The sequence below is a fragment of the Bolinopsis microptera genome, chromosome 5 (genome assembly GCF_026151205.1).
Source record: "Bolinopsis microptera isolate Bmic1 chromosome 5, MBARI_Bmic_1.0, whole genome shotgun sequence".
In the NCBI taxonomy this organism is placed as follows: domain Eukaryota; kingdom Metazoa; phylum Ctenophora; class Tentaculata; order Lobata; family Bolinopsidae; genus Bolinopsis; species Bolinopsis microptera.
Genome location: NC_087076.1, coordinates 21,125,470 through 21,149,865, shown reverse-complemented (window position 1 = coordinate 21,149,865; position 24,396 = coordinate 21,125,470). Strand labels below are relative to the sequence as shown.

General features: G+C 40.2%; 1 protein-coding gene across 1 annotated transcript; it reads left to right on the top strand.

Annotated features, from left to right (window-relative positions):
* The first annotated feature begins 267 nt into the window (after positions 1-267).
* Positions 268-22,830, top strand: LOC134814967 (major facilitator superfamily domain-containing protein 12-like). Its single transcript, XM_063823356.1, has 10 exons — positions 268-340; positions 9,063-9,189; positions 10,807-10,994; positions 11,264-11,377; positions 13,645-13,939; positions 14,227-14,472; positions 21,550-21,663; positions 21,786-21,919; positions 22,111-22,232; positions 22,358-22,830. The coding sequence occupies exons 1-10, from the start codon at positions 273-275 to the stop codon at positions 22,450-22,452; spliced, it is 1,503 nt and encodes a 500-aa protein (XP_063679426.1). The 5' UTR covers positions 268-272; the 3' UTR covers positions 22,453-22,830.
* The last annotated feature ends 1,566 nt before the right edge of the window (positions 22,831-24,396 follow it).

The window sequence follows — 24,396 nt, the reverse complement described above, 5'->3', positions numbered from 1 at the left end:
CAATGCACATCTGTGTAATGTCTCCTTGGTTGACTCAGCCGAATGATCAGAAAATCGTAATTGAGGGTTAAATTAGGAGAAGTATTGCTGAAAGATCAAGAATCTTTATAGGGTACCCTTTTAGTGCATCTTAATTATAATGTACTATAAATATAGTATTTTACTACTTTACTATACTAAACTATCTTTATGTAATGTTTGAAAGTGATACCAACTGATTGCTACATAAATATTTAATATTATAGTTGTGATTTCACCACTAGGTATCAGAGATGGATTCAAGAAGTGGTATTTATACTGGTATTAACAGAATACCCATCAGTGCAACAGCTCAATTTGGGTATGTAAATTTGAATAATTTCTCAATTGTAATATTAATTTTTAACAGATTTCTGCTAAACAATTAAGTAACTTTCGATATTATTTCCTTCTATGTCGTACATTCGACTAAGTTGAGCTGTCAAAAAAGGAAAGTGTCAGACTCAAACTCAAAATGATTTTTAGTAAGTTATACAATAAAACATCATTGTGTTGCTACAATTAGGGCTTTCAAAAAATAAATCAAAAAAGTATCTGCAGCCTCTCAAATAGCATGTCAAGCGTCTCATATACCCCATGAGAGGCTTTACATGCAGATTATATTGGAATACAGCTCGATTTATAATCACATCACCACCAATGGTGATTTGAGCTCTGATAAATCAAATGTTCTGTATGAACTAGTTAGTATGATATAATGGCTGTTAGATACGTTCTTCAAGTGAAACTCCGGTTTACTTGTACATATACAAAACCTGTAAAACAAAATACTTTATTACAACAATAATAACTCAATACATAGCATATAAACCAATTCCATATACACCATCTAATAAATGAAACAATTATAAATACTTACGGATTGGACGCGACAGTAGTCTGCTACAAACACAAACGATGTTACTCAAGAAAAGGTAAACCTGGTTAGAATGAAGTCTGTCACAGAAAAGGAAATAAACCTGTGTGACCAAACTAACAATGGCTCACTTTGTCGTTGTACAATTGTATCAAAGTGAATATCTATATTATATATATTCACTTTGATATGATTATACAACAAAATAGTGAGCCATCCAGTGCTTATCAAAGTGTTATTTTTGTCAGGTGATAATCACTTAATGGCTCACTATACGTGTATACTGTACATTACGGTAAGTTGATGCTGTCAGGCTATATATTTCCAGTTCTATATATTATGCCTTTGGTTTATATTATAGGACCTTTGGATTATATACTTTTACCTTAACTTTGTTATCTCTCAGTATATAATATTGTTATCTACATTTTCCTGTGATTATACTTCGAAGGTTCGAACACACTTTCATTATACTCAGTTGTGTATCATTGCCCCAGACTACAGGCTTACAGTGCCATCACAAATATACACTCTTTGTAAGAGAGCTATTACCTCCGCTAATTGTGTTCCTTTGTAGCAATGATAACTATCTAATGGCAATATAGCGCCGACCTATGTTTTTATTCTAAAGAAGGTGTTCATTGAATTAGTCCCTTCTTCCTTGTGTTGCTGAGATTTATATATGTTAATGCTCGATAATATAATAATATAATATTGCTCTCCATTATATGAAATTTTTGCAATCATTGGAGTTGTTTACCCTAGTAAATAGAGCCTGTAAGTGCCAGTAACGAAGAGTCCTGATTGTGTAACTTTACAAATAAATATTAGCAATCCAAATTATTAGCGATCAAGAAATTCTCTACCTATTTGTTAACTTCTTAATTACTTTATAATCATGGAGAACCCCTTGATGGTCCACTGGATCTAGCTCAGAAAACACGGTCAAATAACCAAATTATACGCATGAAGGTCATAACGAGGCTCCACGACATATGCCATTACATAATGCAGGGTCCTCCAGTGGTCTAAGGTCTTGTAGGCACAAGTAATAATGTCTATAGTAAAAAAATAAGAGCTCACACTAACTTAATTTATTTCTCAAGAGACCCTCTTAAGCTAAATTGGTACTGAGATAGGTCGAGTGGTTTTGCTGTTGGTAAGTTGTTTAACAGCCTCAAACATCCGTCTTGACTCATCTGTGGATCCAATTGTCATGGTAAGATGGTCTGCTGCTTCACATTTTAATTGTTTGAGTCGCTGTTGTATCTGCGCATACACAGATCTGCTAAAGTTGTGATTCAACTTCAGTCTGTAAGGTTCTTCCACTGTTCTGAAAGACCAGCTACCTCTTTGTCATCATGAGATTCGCGTGTCTAGTTGGTTTGTGGATCCCAACAATATCAGCAGCAGTTTTTTTGACTACTTTCATTAGTGATATCAATTTCATAGTTGGACTACTGTTGCTTTTATACTCTTGAACATTGACTCTGAATTCTATTCTGTTAGTTTTTTTATCAAGACACTTATTTTACTTCGGTGTATTCCAACAGCCACATTGTTACACAAGTGCAACCAGCCAATTACAGGAAGCCGAAGGATCTATTTGGCCAGTGACGGTTAATGTAGTGTGTACCGGGGGGCTGCATAGACCACTCAGGATTTTTAGCTGAACGTCAACGACGCTCACCCCACGCCAGGCAGACAGTGGAATTTGAACTCGCAACCTCACGATTGCAAAGCTGGCGTTCTAACCAACTGCGCTACCTGGCCTAAAGTTATAAAATATAAGAAGGTAAATTGATCAACAGTGCATAACTGCGCTACTGCTGCTTGGAACTTAATAATATGCATTAATACAGTAACTACTGTAAACCCATAATTTACGGTACACTAGTTCAGTAATTATCTGCATTTTGATTGTCAAAGTTACGTAGAACACTCTTCTAACTTTCTTATTTCCAGTAGACTTATATTATATAATAACGCTTGGGTTTCGGCTTAGTCCAAAATAAACTTTATTATATTATTGTATGTTATAGTATTGGTACATATATAATATGTTTTGCTAAGGTAACGATAAACATATTAAATATGTTACTGACTGAGGAATGAGGATTAGCATTTGCTCTTGGGTTGGTAGGACCATACACATTAGTGATACTATAGTTGGTGTCCTCTCTCACTATTAGTGATGAGTAGATCAAGAAAGTCAACTATGTCACTAGTGTAACAATATGATTTTATCCACTTAGGCAAACCCTAATCCTCCTTGTCAACACTTTTGTTGCTGCACAATAATAAGCCTGTATTCCTTGCTTATTGTCTGGTCAGAAGGCTCCTTGTATTTTGTTCCTTGCAAGCACATGACATCAAGATGATAATTGCAGCAGTGATTGCCTAGCACTCATAGCAGTGGTTGCTTATAATGAGCCTGGGTTAGTTCCCACAATGCAGCTCACTCAACAAACGACAACACATTAAATCCGGTTTGGGAACTTTTCTTCTGAATTGCAAGTGTTAGACCGATGCTTATGATATAAGTTCCTGACGATTGCTTTAGTTTAATTGCGAAATGCTATAGTATGAAACTTGAAGTTGAACTTGCCATTTGAACTTTGTTTCATTTGTTATATAATATAATATAATACTCTCAAGTAAATAATACCTTTAAGCATTTTCTATTGACAAAGAGTTGTAGCAAATCAGTTAAATGAATTAGATACACTTTAATCTATGAAATTAAACCCAGTCTCTGAATTAATTAATTCGTGATCAAACTATTGCCGTTTAGCCAATGTATGAGATCCTATTAATTATTTATTATATGTACTACCTTAATTCAGTGAGCTGCATTAATTAATTAATTCGTGATCAAATTATTGCTTTATAGCCAATATATAAAATCCTATCAATTATTTATTATACGTACTACCTTGACTCAGTGAGCTGCATGATTTAGACCTCTGAGTACACCGACCCAACCAAGCGAATTTATTATTCTATTATTCTTAGTTTGCCTAAATAACTAGTTTATGAATTATTAGTCTGTACAAGAATGCCTGACAAAATCTCAGTTTCATAGTTATACAATAAGGCTTTCGGTGTTTCTTTTGTCGACTAATTCTTATTTTTATTATTATATGGTTTATGTTAGACTAGTGGTTTATGTAACTCTAGACTGTCCCTTGACAAAAGAACTATGAAATTCAAAATTATATCTGAATTCAAGTCATTACCTTTATTTGATGATCCATTAAAATATGGCATGCCATTATTTATCAAACCAACATACGCTTTTCATAATCTATGTGCTAATTATGAATCTTACGGTGTGAACCATTAACTGGTCGAATGGAAACGTAGCGCCGTCCCAAAGAACACTGAAATGATTGGTTTTTACCCTGCTTAACTTTACCCGATCTACCACTTGCACTGTGCAACTACAATAAATATTACGTTTGGCCTAACCACATAGTTGTACCCGTTAACACATGATACCTTGGAGAAATATCAATACCCGTTACAATTAGAGTAACGATGTGTACATACTCACGTGACCGGCTGAGGGACAGTCGAAATGTCACGTGATGTGAATGTGTCTAATTCGGAAGATTAATTCTTCAAAATATTGCAATGTTTTGTTTGTTTGTCGTCTGGACGGTGCCGGTAGTTCTAATGACCAATTTACAAAAAAAGTTATATACAAATGATATTATATTTAAAAAACTGCAGAGTGCATAAGATTGACATTTATGACTTCAAATACAAGGACTTCCTAAATTGCCGAATATAAAGTCAGTGTTGATAAAGTTCCTAACTTGAGCTGATAAATTCATATTTACGGCGATACCTATTACGGCTACTTTTAAACAAGCAATAAAACAAAAAGACTTCGTGCAAACCAACATGCAGTTAAATGGTATTTTAACCCATATTTAGATTGGATAAGAGTTGTTTAATCGCCTCATTTAAACTTTCGCCAATAAAGTTTGCTCTGCAGATCTTACGTTTAGTTCAGTCGAATGAGGTCATTTGAGTTGTTCTCGTTTTCATCTGTAGGGTAAATTAAACTGTTATTGATCAGCCTTGGATAACAATTAGTAGTAATTATGGTTAAATTCTAACTTTTAAACTTCTTTAGAGCATACTTCATTAATTTGTTTGTTAGGTCTCAATTGTGTTCAGCAGTGTACAAGTTGATTATAATGTAATTTTGTAACAGTAAATCCATCAACTGCCTCAGAAAAATGGATTCAACTTCAGACCGAATTATAGGCTGTGCAATGATAATCATCTCCTTAACCGGTCTATTTGGCAACATATCGTCATTTCTCTACTTTTGGTACAGAAGACACAAATCAATCCCAGATAAACTATACGTGAGTATCGTGTCTGTCGACATTTGCACTTCCATCACCGCTATTCCTGTCATCGTCTCCCTGTTCAACGATCGCAACGAAACTCTCTTTAAAGACGAGCACGTGTGTGCATTCTGGGCAATACTCGCTAATCTGACAGTTCGTATCTCCATGTTCATGGTAACTGTATTGAGTGTATCCAGAACCATGGCCATCATCCTGCCTTATAAAGCAAGGTATGTCCGCGGAAACATGGTCATTGCGTTGGTGGCAGGATATGGTATTCTGTTGTTGACAGTTGATGGGGTAGGTTTCGGTGTGGGCTGGATGAAAGGGACTTTCCAAGAGCAGCTACCATTCTGCTCCTTTAACTTTACAGAACGCACCCCAGAGTGGACTAAACTCTTCTTCCTCATCGCTCTCCAAGTAGAACTGTTCCTTCCCTCGCTCATCATTTTCATCAGCTTTCTAGCGGGCACCTTGTCTCTGATGAGGAAATCAACAGCTCTCACTCTGATAAACAACCACGAGAAGAGATTCAGGAATGTGTCCATCACAATCACCCTCTTCACTGCACTCTTCATGGTGTCCAACACCCCTGTCTTTGCTTACCAGATGTTGATACTCCTCTCCTACCGGCTGGAATCTGCCCAACTAATAATAAGTGGGGATGTTATATCATTCTATGGACATTTACTGCTACTTTATGTACCTGTTCTGGTAAACGCTGCACTGAACCCCTGCTTGTATCTGTTCAGAATGCCTAGTTATAGGGATAAATTCTACCACTTCTTCAATTGGAATAGAATAGCTGTAAAACGAGTTAGAGTCCCGTTATTAGAACGAGTTACATATCCCAGGACCAGCAAGGAATCTGTTCAATGACAAGCTTATAGTGGTTACTTTGGAAACTTTGGAGAGATTCGTAGATCCCTCTACTGGGTCATCGAATAGTTCGACCGCCCTTGCAACATCGCTGCTGCCTTATTCATACTCCAGTCCAGCAAAGAATTTCCATTAGGGCAGGGTAATTGCTCACCGATGGGTTATCTGGAAACGGTTATCACTTATTCAGATCTGTTTGTGCAATGGATCGTATCCTTAGTCCTGACATGCTAATATATTATTAGGGTGTTTCATACTGTCATGATATGCTATAATCTTCGTAAACAGGGAGTTGAAGATATGTTGGTTATAAGAGCAAATACCAGTTTTAAAAGGTATAGTTAGTCGCTACCATGATAGGCTTATAGGTAATAAATGAGCATACCATTTAAAATATTGGTTTCTTGGGTAAATTTCTATTGATCCCGTTTGATGCTGCAAGGAAAAGGCTCTTATCAGGAAAGGAATTATTCAACGTTTCAATGTGACAACATCGTATTCATGATCTCCCAAGAAAAAATTTCAACTATGCGACTCATAAATAATATTCAAATCCGGATTTTTCATTTAAAATATTGTCCGCTCATAAAAACTGTGAGATGGAATGTTTGCGTTTTTTCGCACAGTTTGTAATTTTATTTATTGGACTATATTATCTGCAACAAGATTTTTTTCTTTTTTCTAAAGAATGTTTTATAAAGAAGAAAGTTTTATAAATTTGCACATTGATGAAATGCGGAGGCTAAATTAAGAAATATAATCCTCTCGAAGATCTTATTCATTAAGTAATAACACAACAAACACAGAGATGATTCGTTTACGGTTGCTAGCATTTTGTAATTACCTTTTATTTACATTGTCTAAAAATTAGACTCCTGAAAACTTCATCTTATCTCATGTTCTGCGGTATTAACATATTCACATCTTACTATATATAAAGCGAGACGATATATATATATATTCATCTGTGCCATTTTACTGACACCACGGCATCAACTTTAACGCAAATTTCTGCAAAAACCGTGAAAGATATACAACTGAAACTTTTTTGACTGGGTCAAATGCTTTAATGGCCTCCAAATCAGCATGAAAAAATAAAAAATTTGCCAAGAAATAGGAGTTTTAGAGCCCAAAATTTGGTACCCCAAGTGGTGTCAAAAACGCGAATTAAATAGGTAATAATTGTTTTAGTCTCTTGAGTCTTGACACCATTTTAGGGTTAGACGGGTTCCTGCTAGTTATTATAATAGGGAGTTGATTATATTATTGTTTTTTATTAAATACTTTTCAAATTTTACAGAGTACAGCAATAAATGAATGTAAAATATAACAATAAATAATATAATCAACTCACTTGATCACCGATAATATCATGTAAATATGATATCATGTTTCAGTTGTTAACCAAATCCGTTAACCCAGCTATACGTATATTATATATAGAGTTCACACTTTTCACGAGACCCAGAATCCTGATCATTGGGAATTTTCAAAAGCAAAATTGGAAGGAAAAAATTCCTCTCTGAACTGCGAAGGAGTGGATCAGATTGGCTAGTATGACACGGCAAGCAGTATTTTCTATTATTCATAATTCAGGGTGGATTTCTCTAGCTCTAAAATGTTAATTTCTCAGTTTCGAGGTCGCGCTTTTTAATAAACTTATAAAGGGACAGGAAAAATACAATAAATTTAGGACCCAGGGAGCAGACTTAAATATCATGATATGCTCGACTATCTTCGTATCAGCTGGGTCCAATATAAATGCAGATTTGGCGCATATCTCGCAAAAAGATACGCTTAAAAGACCTCTTTGTGATTAAAGATGAGCTCAATTCTAGCGTAAATAAGTCCCGGCTTCGCCCTGCTGCCGGCTTGTCAATAAATATCCTGTACTGGTACTTGTAAAATATCCTGTATTTCTCTTACTAGCTACTGTGCACCTGACAGGTCTTTATCTTGTGTATCTTCCCAAAGTTCAGTGATAGTATTACAACTGTACAAATACGATTAAGTTGACATCGTTAGTAAAACTAAAGTTGGAACTAAGGACAAGGTTTTATCTTTGTATCCTGTCACGAGGTTAATGAATGTGTGACTGAATACAGAAACTTGAGATTTTATAAAAAGCAATTTAATCCGGAATTGTCTTAAGAATAAGATATTAACGGTAAAAAAATTTCATTGTGATTAACTAAATTGAATTTTGTTCATCAAATTGGCCCACACCAATTAACTGTTAATGGTTTTGTTTTGTATCAGTAACCAGGTTACTGATACAAAACAAAACACAGTATTTACTACTCATAAATAGAAAAAAAGAAATTTTCAAAAGTGGACACACAAGTTCTAACCTCTTGTGTACTACATTAAATTATTAACATTCAATAATGTACTACATTCAGTAACGTATAGACTACAGTGTACAATAAAGAGTGTACAGTGTACAGTGTACAGTTTACAGTGTACAGTGTACAATAAACAGTGTACAGTGTACAGTACACAGTACACAGTGGACAGTGTACAGTGCACAGTGTACAGTGTACAGTGCACAGTGTACAGTGTACAGTGCACAGTGCACAGTGCACAGTGCACAGTGCACAGTATACAGTGTACAGTGTACTGTGTACAGTGTACAGTGTACAGTGTATAGTGTATAGTGTACAGTGTACAGTGTACAGTGTACAGTGTACAGTGCACAGTGCACAGTGCACAGTGCACAGTGCACAGTATACAGTGTACAGTGTACTGTGTACAGTGTACAGTGTACAGTGTACAGTGTACAGTGCACAGTACACAGTATACAGTGTACAGTGTACAGTGCACAGTGTACAGTGTACAGTGTACAGTGTACAGTGTATAGTGTACAGTGTACAATGTACAATGTACAGTGTACACACAAGTTCTAACCTCCCAACCTCCAGATACTCAGTGGGCCACATTCTGAACGATCTCTGCTCATCATGCTGGTTTACCTACCTTATAATCTATCTAACAGAAGTTCTACAGAAATCTAAAGATGTTGCTGGGATCCTGATGCTTGTTGGTCAGGTATGTTAGCGTGGTATGTCAGGTATGTTAGCGTGGTAGTGAAATGGTTCCATGAGTTTCAGAACATTGGTTACCATTTCGTCGATTTAAAACCGATGTGATTTGTTTGAAGTTGTATTATGTGGTGCTGTGTTTAGCCTCCACTTTAACCTGTACAGCTGTGTTACTTGACCACCCTTTTAGCCTCCACTTTTAACCTGTACAGCTGTGTTACTTGACCACCCTTTTAGCCTCCACTTTAACCTGTACAGCTGTGTTACTTGACCACCCTTGTAGCCTCCACTTTAACCTGTACAGCTGTGTTACTTGACCACCCTTTTAGCCTCCACTTTAACCTGTACAGCTGTGTTACTTGACCACCCTTTTAGCCTCCACTTTAACCTGTACAGCTGTGTTACTTGACCACCCTTTTAGCCTCCACTTTAACCTGTACAGCTGTGTTACTTGACCACCCTTTTAGCCTCCACTTTAACCTGTACAGCTGTGTTACTTGACCACCCTTTTAGCCTCCACTTTAACCTGTACAGCTGTGTTACTTGACCACCCTTGTAGCCTCCACTTTAACCTGTACAGCTGTGTTACTTGACCACCCTTTTAGCCTCCACTTTAACCTGTACAGCTGTGTTACTTGACTCGCTAATTACTCTACCAGTACACCACTTAGTCCACTCTCGCCGTTATAACCCTTCAGTCAGCCCTAACTATTCAGCCATTACTTCAACCACCCGTAACCATTTAGCAAGCTCCCACTCAGTGCAACTTATCACAACACATGTGGACCACTCTAAACCTGCTAAAGGGTTCTTTAAGTTCCACGTGTAGGAACGGAATACTACGAGGCAGTAAAACTAGTGGGCTGCTACTACATTTTATAATGCACCATATTGCCCTACATTCAACAATGTACTACATTCAATGATGCAGTCCTGCTCAAAAGGTGAATTTAGTACTCAAAAAGCTAAAGGGTGTAATTATAGACAGGTCGCACTACGCACAGGTCACACTACGGATTCTTAAAGTAGCACAGTCACATGTTATAGTTCACCAACATTTGAACAGTTCTCTTACCATTGAACGCTGCGAGGATTATTGGCCTTATCACGAGATTGTTATGTCTCCGTCATGTATCATTGTCATGAGTTGTGTGAGAACAGCTTTCATTCTTTCAATACTATGTACTATGTAATAAGTTATTTGACGAAGCGAAAACAACATTGGCTCTGTTATCTATAACAGTGCCAATATATTTGATGTTTTCATGGGGTTGCAATTCCCATTGATCACAGCCCGATACTACCTCTTCCAATAATGTGCTTACTGTTGTGTGATCACGTACTGAAAAAATATACAGACATTGCACCGTACATTATAATGTAGTCTACAGGTACTATACACTTACAGAGACTGGAAAGACAGAACACAGTTAATTGCATATCATTAATTATAGCTCATAAGTTACACTATTGACATTGTGTTAAGTGTGTACGAGGGGAACTGTTTGATGTGATGGTATTGAATGGGCAGAATAATGTGAAGTTAGAGTTTGATATGGACCAACTCCTTTTAAGTTTTGGTACGTATACAACTGATGATTCTTACAATTTCCCTTTTTATCAGGTAGCAGACGGTTTAGCCACACCATTGGTTGGTATTGCAATAGATAAGGTAGGTATTCAGAGGTACGGGAAACGTAAGACTTGGCATCTTATCGGAACAGCGTGTGTAGCTATCGCTTTCTCTTTCATCTTCCACAAATGCTTTGGTTGTGAAGATTCATCAGAACTTGTACAGCAAGTTTATTACGGGTAACTAATTTATTACTTACATAAACAAATGAATAATAGTAAATAATGTTGTCGTATCTTTGTACTATCCAGAGCTTTGTATTTTACATATCACAGGTTATATTTGTAAAGTGCATCTCATCCACACACACCATTCCGATCAACCTATTTTTATTGATAAAGTGGTTTTATTTCTGTAAAAGCTTAAAATAAAAATCGCTATTATTCTACGATATTCATCTCCAAAATGTTTACAGTTCTCCTCAACTTAACTTCTCCCATTCCAACAGAGCGTTTATAGTGATGTTCCAGTTTGGTTGGGCGAGTACACAAATATCCCACTTATCACTAATTCCTGTACTGACTGTATGCAGGAAGAAAATAGTCTTTCTCAATTCTGTGAGGTGAGATTATTTTACTTAATTAATACTTTATTTTAATATTTAAGAACTTTTACTACCTTAATAAGAAGTCATGCTACCTTGACAAGAGCTCTGAGAATCTTTGAGAAGTTTTCTAAGTCAATTTGGGATTTTAACGTATCTATAACTCAATTGAAGATTGACCTAGATTACGCTACTATATTCTCCATTACAGAATCGATTTGAATAACTAAATTACAAAGTAACAGACTTACTATACAAAATTCAATTACAAATCAATTTTACCTCGTTTCCGAAATGTTTCATTATGCATAATCTGATAATATGATGTTCCCTTAGGTTTGAGATATAACAGTAGATTTAGAACTCGTTATCGGGTGACATTTTATCACTTCATGTAACCTTATATGGCAGTCAAAAAGCGTGTCATAGTTTGTCAAATTGATAGCAGACTTTTGGCTAAATCAAGCATAAGTTCTCAAAAGAATGCTTGTAAATTTCTTATCTGTTATCACATTATGACCGGTCCCGGCCCGTACATGTACTCCCTTGTCCATATAAAGAAATCTCAATACGTTAAAGCCATTAAATAAATTCAGATAGTTTTATGACGCATTTATTAACTCATCTTCTTTATCAGTTCCTGCTCATATCAGAGTAGGAACAAAAATAAAAAATAGACATATGTACATCGTACGTCCGATGTAGATGGAGCATAATGTGAATGGATATTTCTCGTCGTGAGTAAAATGGGTATCTTTATCTAGGATTGATCCGCACAACTAAAAACATTGGGGAAAATTGTGAATATTGGAATTGAGTCAGTAACACTTTCATACTGCAGTACCGCTAATTCTTTGGCACTGTCACAATGCAAGACAACAAATTTAGTTTGAATATTTGGAACGCGCGAAGAAATATTTTTGATGAAAATTTCATATCGTTAGTAAAAAAAGTCACATGATTATACGTACGCGCGCGCGTCATGTGATCAGTTATATTATATACCGATATACGTTCAATCATGATTCATGCATGCAGTACGGATAGCCAAAATTTGGATTAGCCGAATATCTCTTCGTCGTGTGATCTTTTAGTCAAGTCTTCCACTATTTAAGGGTGACCATCTACAAAACTTGCCATTGTTTAAAACCCTTTCCCAGTCGAACTAAAGGTTTATCCTTAAGTTTTAGACAAATTCGTAGTGGTCAAATTTCTAGCTTTCTGCCAGAAAATAAATTTTCAACACTCAGTCATAAGACTAGAGTAAAAGCAGGCACGTAGCCAGGGGGGGCTAGGGGGCGGCAGCCCCCCCCCCGGAAAAAATCGACCCCCTTAAAAAAGATAAGCCCCCTAGTCCCCATGGTCGCCTGGTAACTGGGCTGTGTTTCAGTGGCGTAACGAAAGGCCCTGCTGACCCCGCTGTGCAGGGGGGCGCCGTCTTAGGGGGGCGCCAAATCGTCGTTTGAATGTGGGACAATTTCGAAAACTTAACTAAAGTACTAGCAAAACTGCGCGTTTTGCTCTAGATACACACTTTTTAGAGATTTTACCGGCGTATTCTCTAAAATCACCTAATTTGTTCAATTTTAGGGAGGGGCACCAAAAGGGGAGGGGGCGCCAACAGGGGGGGCGCTTTTTTCGGCAGGGGGGCGCCAACAGGCAACGTTACGCCACTGCTGTGTTTATGACTGCAGTCAGTCAAAGATTTGAACTGTGGATTAGTAAATATATGTCATTAAATCCAAGCAAACATTCTAGAAGACTTCTATAATTATAGTCAATAGTGTCCCCTAGACCGTAGGAAATGTAAAAATCTTAAGACGATGAGGCCTGAGTAAGTCGTAAATTCTGATTGGAGAATGCAGATTGCTGTTGTGAAGTTACCAAATTTACGTGAGTACTTGATTCTTTTCAATCCCAGTTTATTGCTGTCCTACAAATTTCTTTAATGCCAAATGTCGTCTAAAACACCCTGTTTCGCAAAAAATTTCCGGGGGGCTGCGCCCCCCTAGCCCCCGCCAAGGGGCTCCGCCCCTGGACCCCGCTGGGGGCTGCGCCCCCAGACCCCTGCCACAGCTTGCTCGCTTCGCTCGCTGCGCAGCTTGATTGGACGCGTCGGCTCGCTTCCCTCGCCGACAGCCCCCCTCAAAGAAAAATCCTGGCTACGTCCCTGAGTAAAAGGTCATTTGTTGAACATAATTGATTATCAAATGGTCGTAGTCGACCGAACAGTTATCTGGCCAATTTTATTAGAATACAAACAGTAAACACTTAACAACACTCAGATCGGGCCTAACGTTTGTGTGTGGAATAGCAGTGTATCTCTTGATGTGGTATTTACTGCACGCTTACGGATCCAACATGGAACCCCTTGGTCCTGGAGACGCCAGAGCTTTTCAGTATCTAAGTTTGATAGTTATCGGGACGGGTTTGCTATTTTCCCTTCTGTTTCACGTGATGGTCCGTGAGTCTTCAGATGAGGAACTGCGGTCACAAGAGGAAGAGGGAGCTGACCTCCTGGGACCAAAACCTACCCAACGTACCATTAGATGCTGGCTAAATAACAAGAAGTTTTACTTGGTGAGATGATTTAACTAAACTCTGCTATTGTAGTACATTGTTTTGTTTGTATATTATAGATGTGTGTACACTTTAGCATCTGTATAACTGCAATTTATTATTATGAATAAGGTATTCATGCATTCTCTTGACGACATGTTAGCAGCTATTCTAATCATTCAGTGTTTGGAGAGATAATACCGCATAGTATCCGGTATTGCTTCTTGAGAAATAGGTATGCTTCATAATAAAAACTATACATTTATATACTTTACTATACATTCACTCAAACTCTATACCATCAACAGGTTGGAATAATGTACATGTTTACTCGGATAGCAGTAAATGTCCCTCAAGTCTACCTCCCTCTTTATCTCACCTCATCATTATCTCTGAAGAAAGAAAGTATAGCCTACTACCCCCTCATGATGCTGATATGTAGTGTGATTGGTAGTTTCCTTACTCGCCCCCTTTCCAAGTACATTGGGAAGAAGGGTACTTACATTATTGGAGCTGTTCTCATCATGGGCAGTTCGTTCTGGTTCCAGTTCCAGGTGATTTTATATTTTTTAGTAGAACAAAATTTAAATTTCATTGCCATTACAATGCATAATGATATCATAATAAATATAAGTAGACATCCGATAATAAAGGGGGGGGGGTCCAACTACAAAAAATACGAACGCACCCCTAAAATTTCAAATTCGTATTCGTATTTTTTCGTATTTTTTCGTATTTTTTCGTACTTTTTACAAATCGTCATTTTGATAAATATAGAAGATCACACATCTTCGTAATTAATCAGATCTAAGCTCAACTTAGCAGTGAAGAAACATTAAAATAATATGTAAACCATCATGTATCATACATAAAACTTGGGGGTGCAACAACAAAAACGATGAACCCACACAAAATTTTGAAATTCGCTCCCTTTTTATCGTTTTTTATTAAAATTTGGGATTATATATTGTGATCCATTTTATGTTTTATTGGAAATTGGTCCATTTAACTGGGGGGGGGGGGGGGGGGGGGGGGGGGGGGGAGGGTTCCAACCCGATTTTTGATATGAGGGTTGATGAGGCCAAAATCGGAATCGGAAAAATCAACCAGAACCCCTACATAATACGTATGCTAAATATTGTGTATTGTGATGAGAAAACGAACCAATTGGACATTCCATTAGTATGTTTTATGTGTTTTTCCACTGCAGGGGCTAGTATGCTCACTACTAGTTGGAGTTATCATGTACTCCCAGACCCGAGTGCTTTCGCCTCTTGTGAAATCGATTGTTTCTGCTCATTGATTTTATCCCTGTTACTTGTTATTATGTATTAGTACAACACTAGGTACCGGGTTATATTTTGTGGTCCGGTCTTTAAACATACCATAATATCACTATAGTACACTGCACGCCTTAAATGTATAGTCAAGTACATTTGTATCGTGACACATGCTTATTATTGGCTTGAGTCCTCCTCCTCAGTCCTCCTCCTCCTCATCCTAACTCTTCTTCCTCCTGAGTCTTCCTCCTCCTCCTTCAGCCGTCTTCTCCTCCTAAGTCTTCTTCCTCCTCAGTCCTCTGAGTCCTCCTCCTCCTCCTCAGTCCTCCTCCTCCTTCTCATCAGTCCTCCTTCTCCTCCTCTTAAGTATTCCTCCTCCTGATTCCTCCTCCTCCTCCCCAGTCCTCATCCTCCTCCTTCTTCTCCTCTTCCTTCTCCTCCTCATCAGTCCTCTTCATAGTCGTTCTCGTCCTTAGTCCTCCTCCTCCTGAGTCCTCCTCCTGAGTCCTCCTCCTGAGTCCTCCTCCTCTTCCTTCTCCACAGTCCTCTTCCTCCTCCTCAGTCTTCCCCCAGTCCTCCTCCTCATCAGTCCTCCCCCAGTCCTCCTCCTCCTCAGTCCTCCTCTTCCTCCTCAGTCCTCCTCCTCCTTCCTCAGTCCTCCCCAAGTCCTCCTCCTCAGTCTCCTCCCCCTCCTCCTTCTCCTCCTCAGTCCTCCTCCTCCTCAGTCCTCCTCTTCCTCATACTCTTCATTCATCCTCCTCCTCCTCAGTCCTTCCCCAGTCCTCCTCCTCCTCCTCCTCCTCCTCCTCCTCAGTCCTCCCCAGACCTCTTCCTCATCAGTCCTTCCCCAGTCCTCCTCATCCTCCTCCTTCTCCTCCTCCTCCTCCTCAGTCCTCCTCCTCCTTCCCCAGTCCTCCTCCTCCTTCCTCAGTCCTCCTCCTTCTCCTCCTCAGTCCTCCTCCTCCTCAGTCCTCCTCCTCCTCCTCCTCCTCAGTCATCCTCCTCCTTCTCAGTCCTCCCCCAGACCTCCTCCTCAGTCCTTCCCCAGTCCTTCCCCAGTCCTCCTCCTCCTCCTCCTCCTCCTCCTCCTCCTTCTCCTTCTTATCAGTCGGCCTTGTCCTCGCACTCGTCCTCAGTCCTCCTCGTCCTTAGTCCTCATCCTTTTATTCCTCTTCAGTCTTCCTCCTCAGTCGTCCTCAGTCCTTCTCCTCCTCAGTCATCCCCCCAGTTCTCCTCCCCCTCCTCAGTCCTCGTCCTCAGTCCTCCTCATAGTCGTCCTCCTCGTCCTCGTCTTCCTTCTCAGTCCTCCTCCTCCTTCCTCGGTCCTCCTCCTCCTCATCAGTCCTCTTCCAGTCCTCCCCCTCAGTCTCCTCCCCCTCCTCCTCCTACTCCTCAGTCATCCTCTTCCTCCTCAGTCCTCCTCCTCCTCCTCAGTCCTCCCCCAGTCCTCCATCAGTCCTTCCCCAGTCCTCATCATTATCTCTGAAGAAAGAAAGTATAGCCTACTACCCCCTCATGATGCTGATATGTAGTGTGATTGGTAGTTTCCTTACTCGCCCCCTTTCCAAGTACATTGGGAAGAAGGGTACTTACATTATTGGAGCTGTTCTCATCATGGGCAGTTCGTTCTGGTTCCAGTTCCAGGTGATTTTATATTTTTTAGTAGAACAAAATTTAAATTTCATTGCCATTACAATGCATAATGATATCATAATAAATATAAGTAGACATCCGATAATAAAGGGGGGGGGGTCCAACTACAAAAAATACGAACGCACCCCTAAAATTTCAAATTCGTATTCGTATTTTTTCGTATTTTTTCGTATTTTTTCGTACTTTTTACAAATCGTCATTTTGATAAATATAGAAGATCACACATCTTCGTAATTAATCAGATCTAAGCTCAACTTAGCAGTGAAGAAACATTAAAATAATATGTAAACCATCATGTATCATACATAAAACTTGGGGGTGCAACAACAAAAACGATGAACCCACACAAAATTTTGAAATTCGCTCCCTTTTTATCGTTTTTATTAAAATTTGGGATATATTGTGATCCATTTTATGTTTTATTGGAAATTGGTCCATTTAACTGGGAGGGGGGGGGGGGGGGGGGGGAGGGTTCCAACCCGATTTTTGATATGAGGGTTGATGAGGCCAAAATCGGAATCGGAAAAATCAACCAGAACCCCTACATAATACGTATGCTAAATATTGTGTATTGTGATGAGAAAACGAACCAATTGGACATTCCATTAGTATGTTTTATGTGTTTTTCCACTGCAGGGGCTAGTATGCTCACTACTAGTTGGAGTTATCATGTACTCCCAGACCCGAGTGCTTTCGCCTCTTGTGAAATCGATTGTTTCTGCTCATTGATTTTATCCCTGTTACTTGTTATTATGTATTAGTACAACACTAGGTACCGGGTTATATTTTGTGGTCCGGTCTTTAAACATACCATAATATCACTATAGTACACTGCACGCCTTAAATGTATAGTCAAGTACATTTGTATCGTGACACATGCTTATTATTGGCTTGAGTCCTCCTCCTCAGTCCTCCTCCTCCTCATCCTAACTCTTCTTCCTCCTGAGTCTTCCTCCTCCTCCTTCAGCCGTCTTCTCCTCCTAAGTCTTCTTCCTCCTCAGTCCTCTGAGTCCTCCTCCTCCTCCTCAGTCCTCCTCCTCCTTCTCATCAGTCCTCCTTCTCCTCCTCTTAAGTATTCCTCCTCCTGATTCCTCCTCCTCCTCCCCAGTCCTCATCCTCCTCCTTCTTCTCCTCTTCCTTCTCCTCCTCATCAGTCCTCTTCATAGTCGTTCTCGTCCTTAGTCCTCCTCCTCCTGAGTCCTCCTCCTGAGTCCTCCTCCTGAGTCCTCCTCCTCTTCCTTCTCCACAGTCCTCTTCCTCCTCCTCAGTCTTCCCCCAGTCCTCCTCCTCATCAGTCCTCCCCCAGTCCTCCTCCTCCTCAGTCCTCCTCTTCCTCCTCAGTCCTCCTCCTCCTTCCTCAGTCCTCCCCAAGTCCTCCTCCTCAGTCTCCTCCCCCTCCTCCTTCTCCTCCTCAGTCCTCCTCCTCCTCAGTCCTCCTCTTCCTCATACTCTTCATTCATCCTCCTCCTCCTCAGTCCTTCCCCAGTCCTCCTCCTCCTCCTCCTCCTCCTCCTCCTCAGTCCTCCCCAGACCTCTTCCTCATCAGTCCTTCCCCAGTCCTCCTCATCCTCCTCCTTCTCCTCCTCCTCCTCCTCAGTCCTCCTCCTCCTTCCCCAGTCCTCCTCCTCCTTCCTCAGTCCTCCTCCTTCTCCTCCTCAGTCCTCCTCCTCCTCAGTCCTCCTCCTCCTCCTCCTCCTCAGTCATCCTCCTCCTTCTCAGTCCTCCCCCAGACCTCCTCCTCAGTCCTTCCCCAGTCCTTCCCCAGTCCTCCTCCTCCTCCTCCTCCTCCTCCTCCTCCTTCTCCTTCTTATCAGTCGGCCTTGTCCTCGCACTCGTCCTCAGTCCTCCTCGTCCTTAGTCCTCATCCTTTTATTCCTCTTCAGTCTTCCTCCTCAGTCGTCCTCAGTCCTTCTCCTCCTCAGTCATCCCCCCAGTTCTCCTCCCCCTCCTCAGTCCTCGTCCTCAGTCCTCCTCATAGTCGTCCTCCTCGTCCTCGTCTTCCTTCTCAGTCCTCCTCCTCCTTCCTCGGTCCTCCTCCTCCTCATCAGTCCTCTTCCAGTCCTCCCCCTCAGTCTCCTCCCCCTCCTCCTCCTACTCCTCAGTCATCCTCTTCCTCCTCAGTCCTCCTCCTCCTCCTCAGTCCTCCCCCAGTCCTCCATCAGTCCTTCCCCAGTCCTCCTCCTTCTCCTACCTATCAGTCAGCCTCCTCCTCGTCTTCTCCTCCTCATCAGTCCTCTTCATAGTCGTTCTCGTCCTTAGTCCTCCTCCTCCTGAGTCCTCCTCCTGAGTCCTCCTCCTGAGTCCTCCTCCTCTTCCTTCTCCACAGTCCTCTTCCTCCTCCTCAGTCTTCCCCCAGTCCTCCTCCTCATCAGTCCTCCCCCAGTCCTCCTCCTCCTCAGTCCTCCTCTTCCTCCTCAGTCCTCCTCCTCCTTCCTCAGTCCTCCCCAAGTCCTCCTCCTCAGTCTCCTCCCCCTCCTCCTTCTCCTCCTCAGTCCTCCTCCTCCTCAGTCCTCCTCTTCCTCATACTCTTCAGTCATCCTACTCCTCCTCAGTCCTTCCCCAGTGCTCCTCCTCCTCCTCCTCCTCCTCCTCCTCCTCCTCCTCCTCCTCCTCAGTCCTCCCCAGACCTCTTCCTCATCAGTCCTTCCCCAGTCCTCCTCATCCTCCTCCTCCTCCTCCTCCTCAGTCCTTCTCCTCCTTCACCAGTCCTCCTCCTCCTTCCTCAGTCCTCCTCAGTTCTTAACAGTCGTCCTCCTCCTCGTCCTCGCTCTCGTCATCAGTCCTCAGTCCTCCTCGTCCTTAGTCCTCATCCTTTTACTCCTCCTCCTCCTCAGTCCTCTTCAGTCCTTCTCCTCCTCAGTCATCCCCCCAGTTCTCCTCCCCTCAGTCCTCGTCCTCAGTCCTCCTCATAGTCGTCCTCCTCGTCCTCGTCTTCCTTCTCAGTCCTCCTCCTCCTCCTTGAAGGGATGGTTCATTATCTAGTCCAATGTGCAACTAAGTACAAGGACTGTGATATTGCTCCCTGGCATTTTGTTTCCGACTCTTGCGAACAATTGTTTGCTTTCCTTCGCACTGGCTTCCACAAAGGACGCCAGACGAACCTATCGAGTGCTTCGGTTGTGCACGGGGCAGCAAGGAAAAATCGGAGCCTTGAGCTTGATGCGAAAGGCAGCCATCTTGTTGCGAATGACGTTGCACACACTCGGGGGAAGACACTGATTCCCAATCCCAACCAAACACGGGTGTACAAGGGCAGAGACACCAGCCTCAAGAAACTTAGGAAAGCACTCAGGGAAGGCATCGACATGGGGAAGGATATGATTCGTGCTCACACAAAGCTGTCCGGGTGCGAACTCAATATACCTACTGAACCCGACTGTTACACTCTAGTTGATGATGATGACAGGGAAGAGGCTGAGCTTGAGGCTCCCAATGATGATGATGATGAAATGGAGATTTATAACCAGTCAACTGGAGTTCTCACAACCGACGGCCGTTGGTACCATGTTGATACTGCTGCTGAGAAGTTCATGAACGACGGTCGGTCATCAATGGCAGGTCATACACGCCAAAGGAGAATCAAAGGCTACAGTATCGCCAGGGTGTCACTTTCTCGGCCATGTGAATCGCTTGGAAAAGACTGTAAACGTGTATCTGTTGGTGACAAGGGCTGGTTCGACAAGAAAAAATTCAAGCAAGCTGTCAAGTTCCGCGGGCAGGCTCTGTTCATGTCAACATCGCATATACTCAGCAAGGCTGACAGGTCGTCTGTCTGCCGTGTACCCACTAACTCCTTTTGTTCTACCCATCAGAACTATCATGTTTGGGTGAAGCCTGATGTAGATGGTAAGCTTTACCTATCAAAAGAAGTTTTGAAGATCACTAAGAGAATTTGAAGTTTTTCTCTATTTTTAATCCTAAGGAATTTAAGCTGTTACTATAACCATGACTACTTTGTGTAATAAGTTTATCTAAAGAAAGATCTGATAGAATATTAATATGAATGTGCCATATATTATAGTCTATATATTATAATATATAATGGGTTCAGCCGAAGCTGATTAAATTTCGTTTTAGGGACCCAACTTACCAGATTTTAAAAGTATGCGTATTTGGCAATAATATTCTGTGATGTAGCATTCAAAGACCTTTATAAATCACAATTAATACATCATAATATCTGAATTGTGATAATATCCCAGTGATTTTGACATTTACGCTTACGTGAGATTGACAAGCAGCTAAACTCCAATTATTAATTAGTAGGTAATCGTAGTATTGTATTTTCATTTGTTCACCAGTTTTGCTGCGTCTTATTTATCTTCTCTGATGTCATACAGTGTAATATACAAAGATACAACGGAGAATACCAATGGATTTATAGATCCATTTCTCTGGGATATTTCGTTATTTCTAGAGTAAAAAAATTTTGGTAAAAAATACGAAAAAATACGAATAAATACGAACGCACCCCTAAAATTTGAAATTCGTATTCGTATTTTTTGTAGTTGGACCCCCCCCCCCCCAATAAACTTGTTAGGTCCAGTACAACCTAAGATGTCGCCCGACTAACAAAATAATACATTCCTTGTGTATTTTCATTTTTTTAATTATCGAACTTTTTAAAAATTGAGAAGAAGAATAATAGTATTCAAGGACACTAGCTCATTTTAGTAAATTAATCTTGCCCGTTTCCAGCCGAAAGCTAATGCGTGTCCAACATACGGAGCAACAGCGCTGATTGGTGCAGGAAGTAGTATTATGTTGATCATGTCTCTCAGCATGACTGCTGATCTTATTGGAATTAATACGGTAACTACTATAGGAGTCTTTATCTTGAAATTATTTTATCTTTATAAGATTACGAAGTTTATGTTTTGCACAATTTTCAATCAATTTCCTCGTTAATACTTGACGTTATCACTAATCTTCAGGCCACTGGCGCGTTTGTCTACGGTTCAATGTCTCTGCTTGATAAAATATCTAACGGTATTGTAATAGCTATGGTACAGCATTTCCATCCTGACCATTGTACACCAGTGGATTGTCCAACTGCTCAATATTACAGGTACTTTTTGTCAAACAACCTGTTTTTGTAATACTTTCAGTTCATACTCCATTCTTGTTTTATGGGACCTTAAGGCAATGTTAAAAAATCAATAGCGCTCATTTTCTCCGACAAGTTTTCCTTCTATTAAGTAAATATAGCAACCTACAACTAGCAAATAACAATTCATTATATGTTTTGTAACAATTCAGAGACACGATGTCACTAATACCAGGGGGTGCTGCACTACTTGGCTCTATTGCTACTTTAGTGCTAGCTGCCATGACATTCTCAAGACCCGGTTCTCAACCAGACCAAAGACAAATTCAGAGAGGTTATTAAGAACATCTTATTGATTTCCATCTGTGGTATATAAGTATATAGTGTCAGGAGAAGTCATCATCTTTTCAATGATTTACATGAATAATGTTTTTACTACTAAAATAATTACAATTTCAGTTGAAGAACAGGGAGGTAATAACGATAATGTTATATCTAACGCAGCTAGGGAGGTAGAGGAGGGTGGAGGTATAGAACCTAGTAAAGAAGATTAAGAGAAAAGGAGAAGAGAGAGAAGAGAGAGAAGAGGCCGCCACCGCGCCGGGAATAACTTTTCAACTGTCTCGATCAAAACAGTTTTAATTTGTATATATACGATTGATTTATCATTTATAGGGACTGATTATTTAATGTTGTTTTTCAATGTTCATTTGATTAAGTCACCTAATCGCAAAGAACACAACAGTTTCTCGTTTTTACAGACAGCTTATTATATACAGCTGTATATCATATCAGTTTTCTGGCAGCAAAAATAACCTCGATAGCAATGCCAATAGTTTGGTTAATATTTGTTAAAAACAACGCAAGTTTTATAGTGGTTGGGTTAATTATCTTTTCCGTTCCAACGTTTTGCTGCTAAACTCCAAAGATTTCTTATGAGGCATATAAAAACGACCCACATGACCCGGACTATCAGTTTTATGTTTTCAGCTCGATCTGTCGACCGTCGAGGGTAAACTTTTAAGCACGCTTTTTTCGTATTTAAGATATTTTGTGAATGACTGTTCAGTCGATTTGATAATTTGATAATCGAATAATTTTTGTTGTAAATATAGAATATAACACTGTGTCTGTATTTGGAACAGGTTTTAATTTCAGATTGACTCTAACCGGTCGTTTTATTTGCCCACTTTTGACAAATTTTCAGTCTGAATAAATTTGTGTCACATTGACAAGACTGAACTACATGATATATATCATGTATAAAGACAGCGTGTCGTGTCGGTCAGGAAAGCTGAGGATGAGACTTAACGGCGAATCATATCACGTTTTAATTTTAAGTAGTTTCCCCATTAAGAGAGTAACAGGCGAATATCTGAACTTTAAAGAATGAATTCCAATTATTTCCATGAATTCAAGGTGTCAAGAATTATACTACTAGTCATAATAATCATTTCACATGATTGACACGGATTTTAGTTGCGTGGTGGCTTATCATAATTGAAAGGATTTTTCCGTGACTGTCATTTTTGCAAGGGAGTTGGTAGAGCCATACATTTTTAACGCCCAAAATTTGATTAGCTAGTTCATGGATTATTCTAACCGACCCAGTACATAATCTGCACTGAAATTAGATTTTGATGATCAGAAGAGTGATAACAGTGTGATCATGTCTCCCTCAATTATCACTAATCTTCCGGCACATCAATGTCTTCAGATCCTTTTATTAGAGGAAATATCCCGCATATTTGAGTCTGAAATTAATCAAGTGTTAGATTTAACTTGTATACATTTACACCTTAGTCTGTCGAGCTCTTTGTCAAGGGGGTTTATTTTTAGTAAACTTTCAATATAGACTGTTATAATAATCTCAAACCGGCTAAAATTGGTCACGAACTAACAAATTTCAAAATTTGAGGTGACATACCTATAAAGCTATAAGGAGTCGTTCACAGATTACGTAATCAATATTCTAGCAATTTTACCCCGAGCCCCTCCGTAATCAATTGTAATCAAGACCCGACCCCGACCCCCCCCCCCCCCCCAAACCCCCTCCCCCAGTCCGTAATAAATTGTAATCGAGAGACCCGACCCCCCCCCCCCCCCCCCCCTTTGATTTTTTTTCCATAGAAAACACTTTTCTCTACGTTTCATGCTACCCTGATCATGCTATCACGATAAGCCGAAATCATTGTTATGATATCCGGCCAAGCACCTTCTAAACTACTTACTAATACTATAATTATAGCCGGATATTCGATCAATTTCCAAATTTAATGAAATTGAGTGGAATTTGAATTAAAATATTGTCAAATTGTTATTATTCTAGAGGATAAAAAATAAAATTTTGATTACATAATCAACGACCAAAACCCCCCTGCCCCCGTAATCAACTTCAAGCATTTGGGAACCCCCCCCCCCCCCTCGGCTGATTACGTAATATGTGAACGACCCCTAACATAGGTCTCGTTATTATCAAGGACCCATACACCAAAACA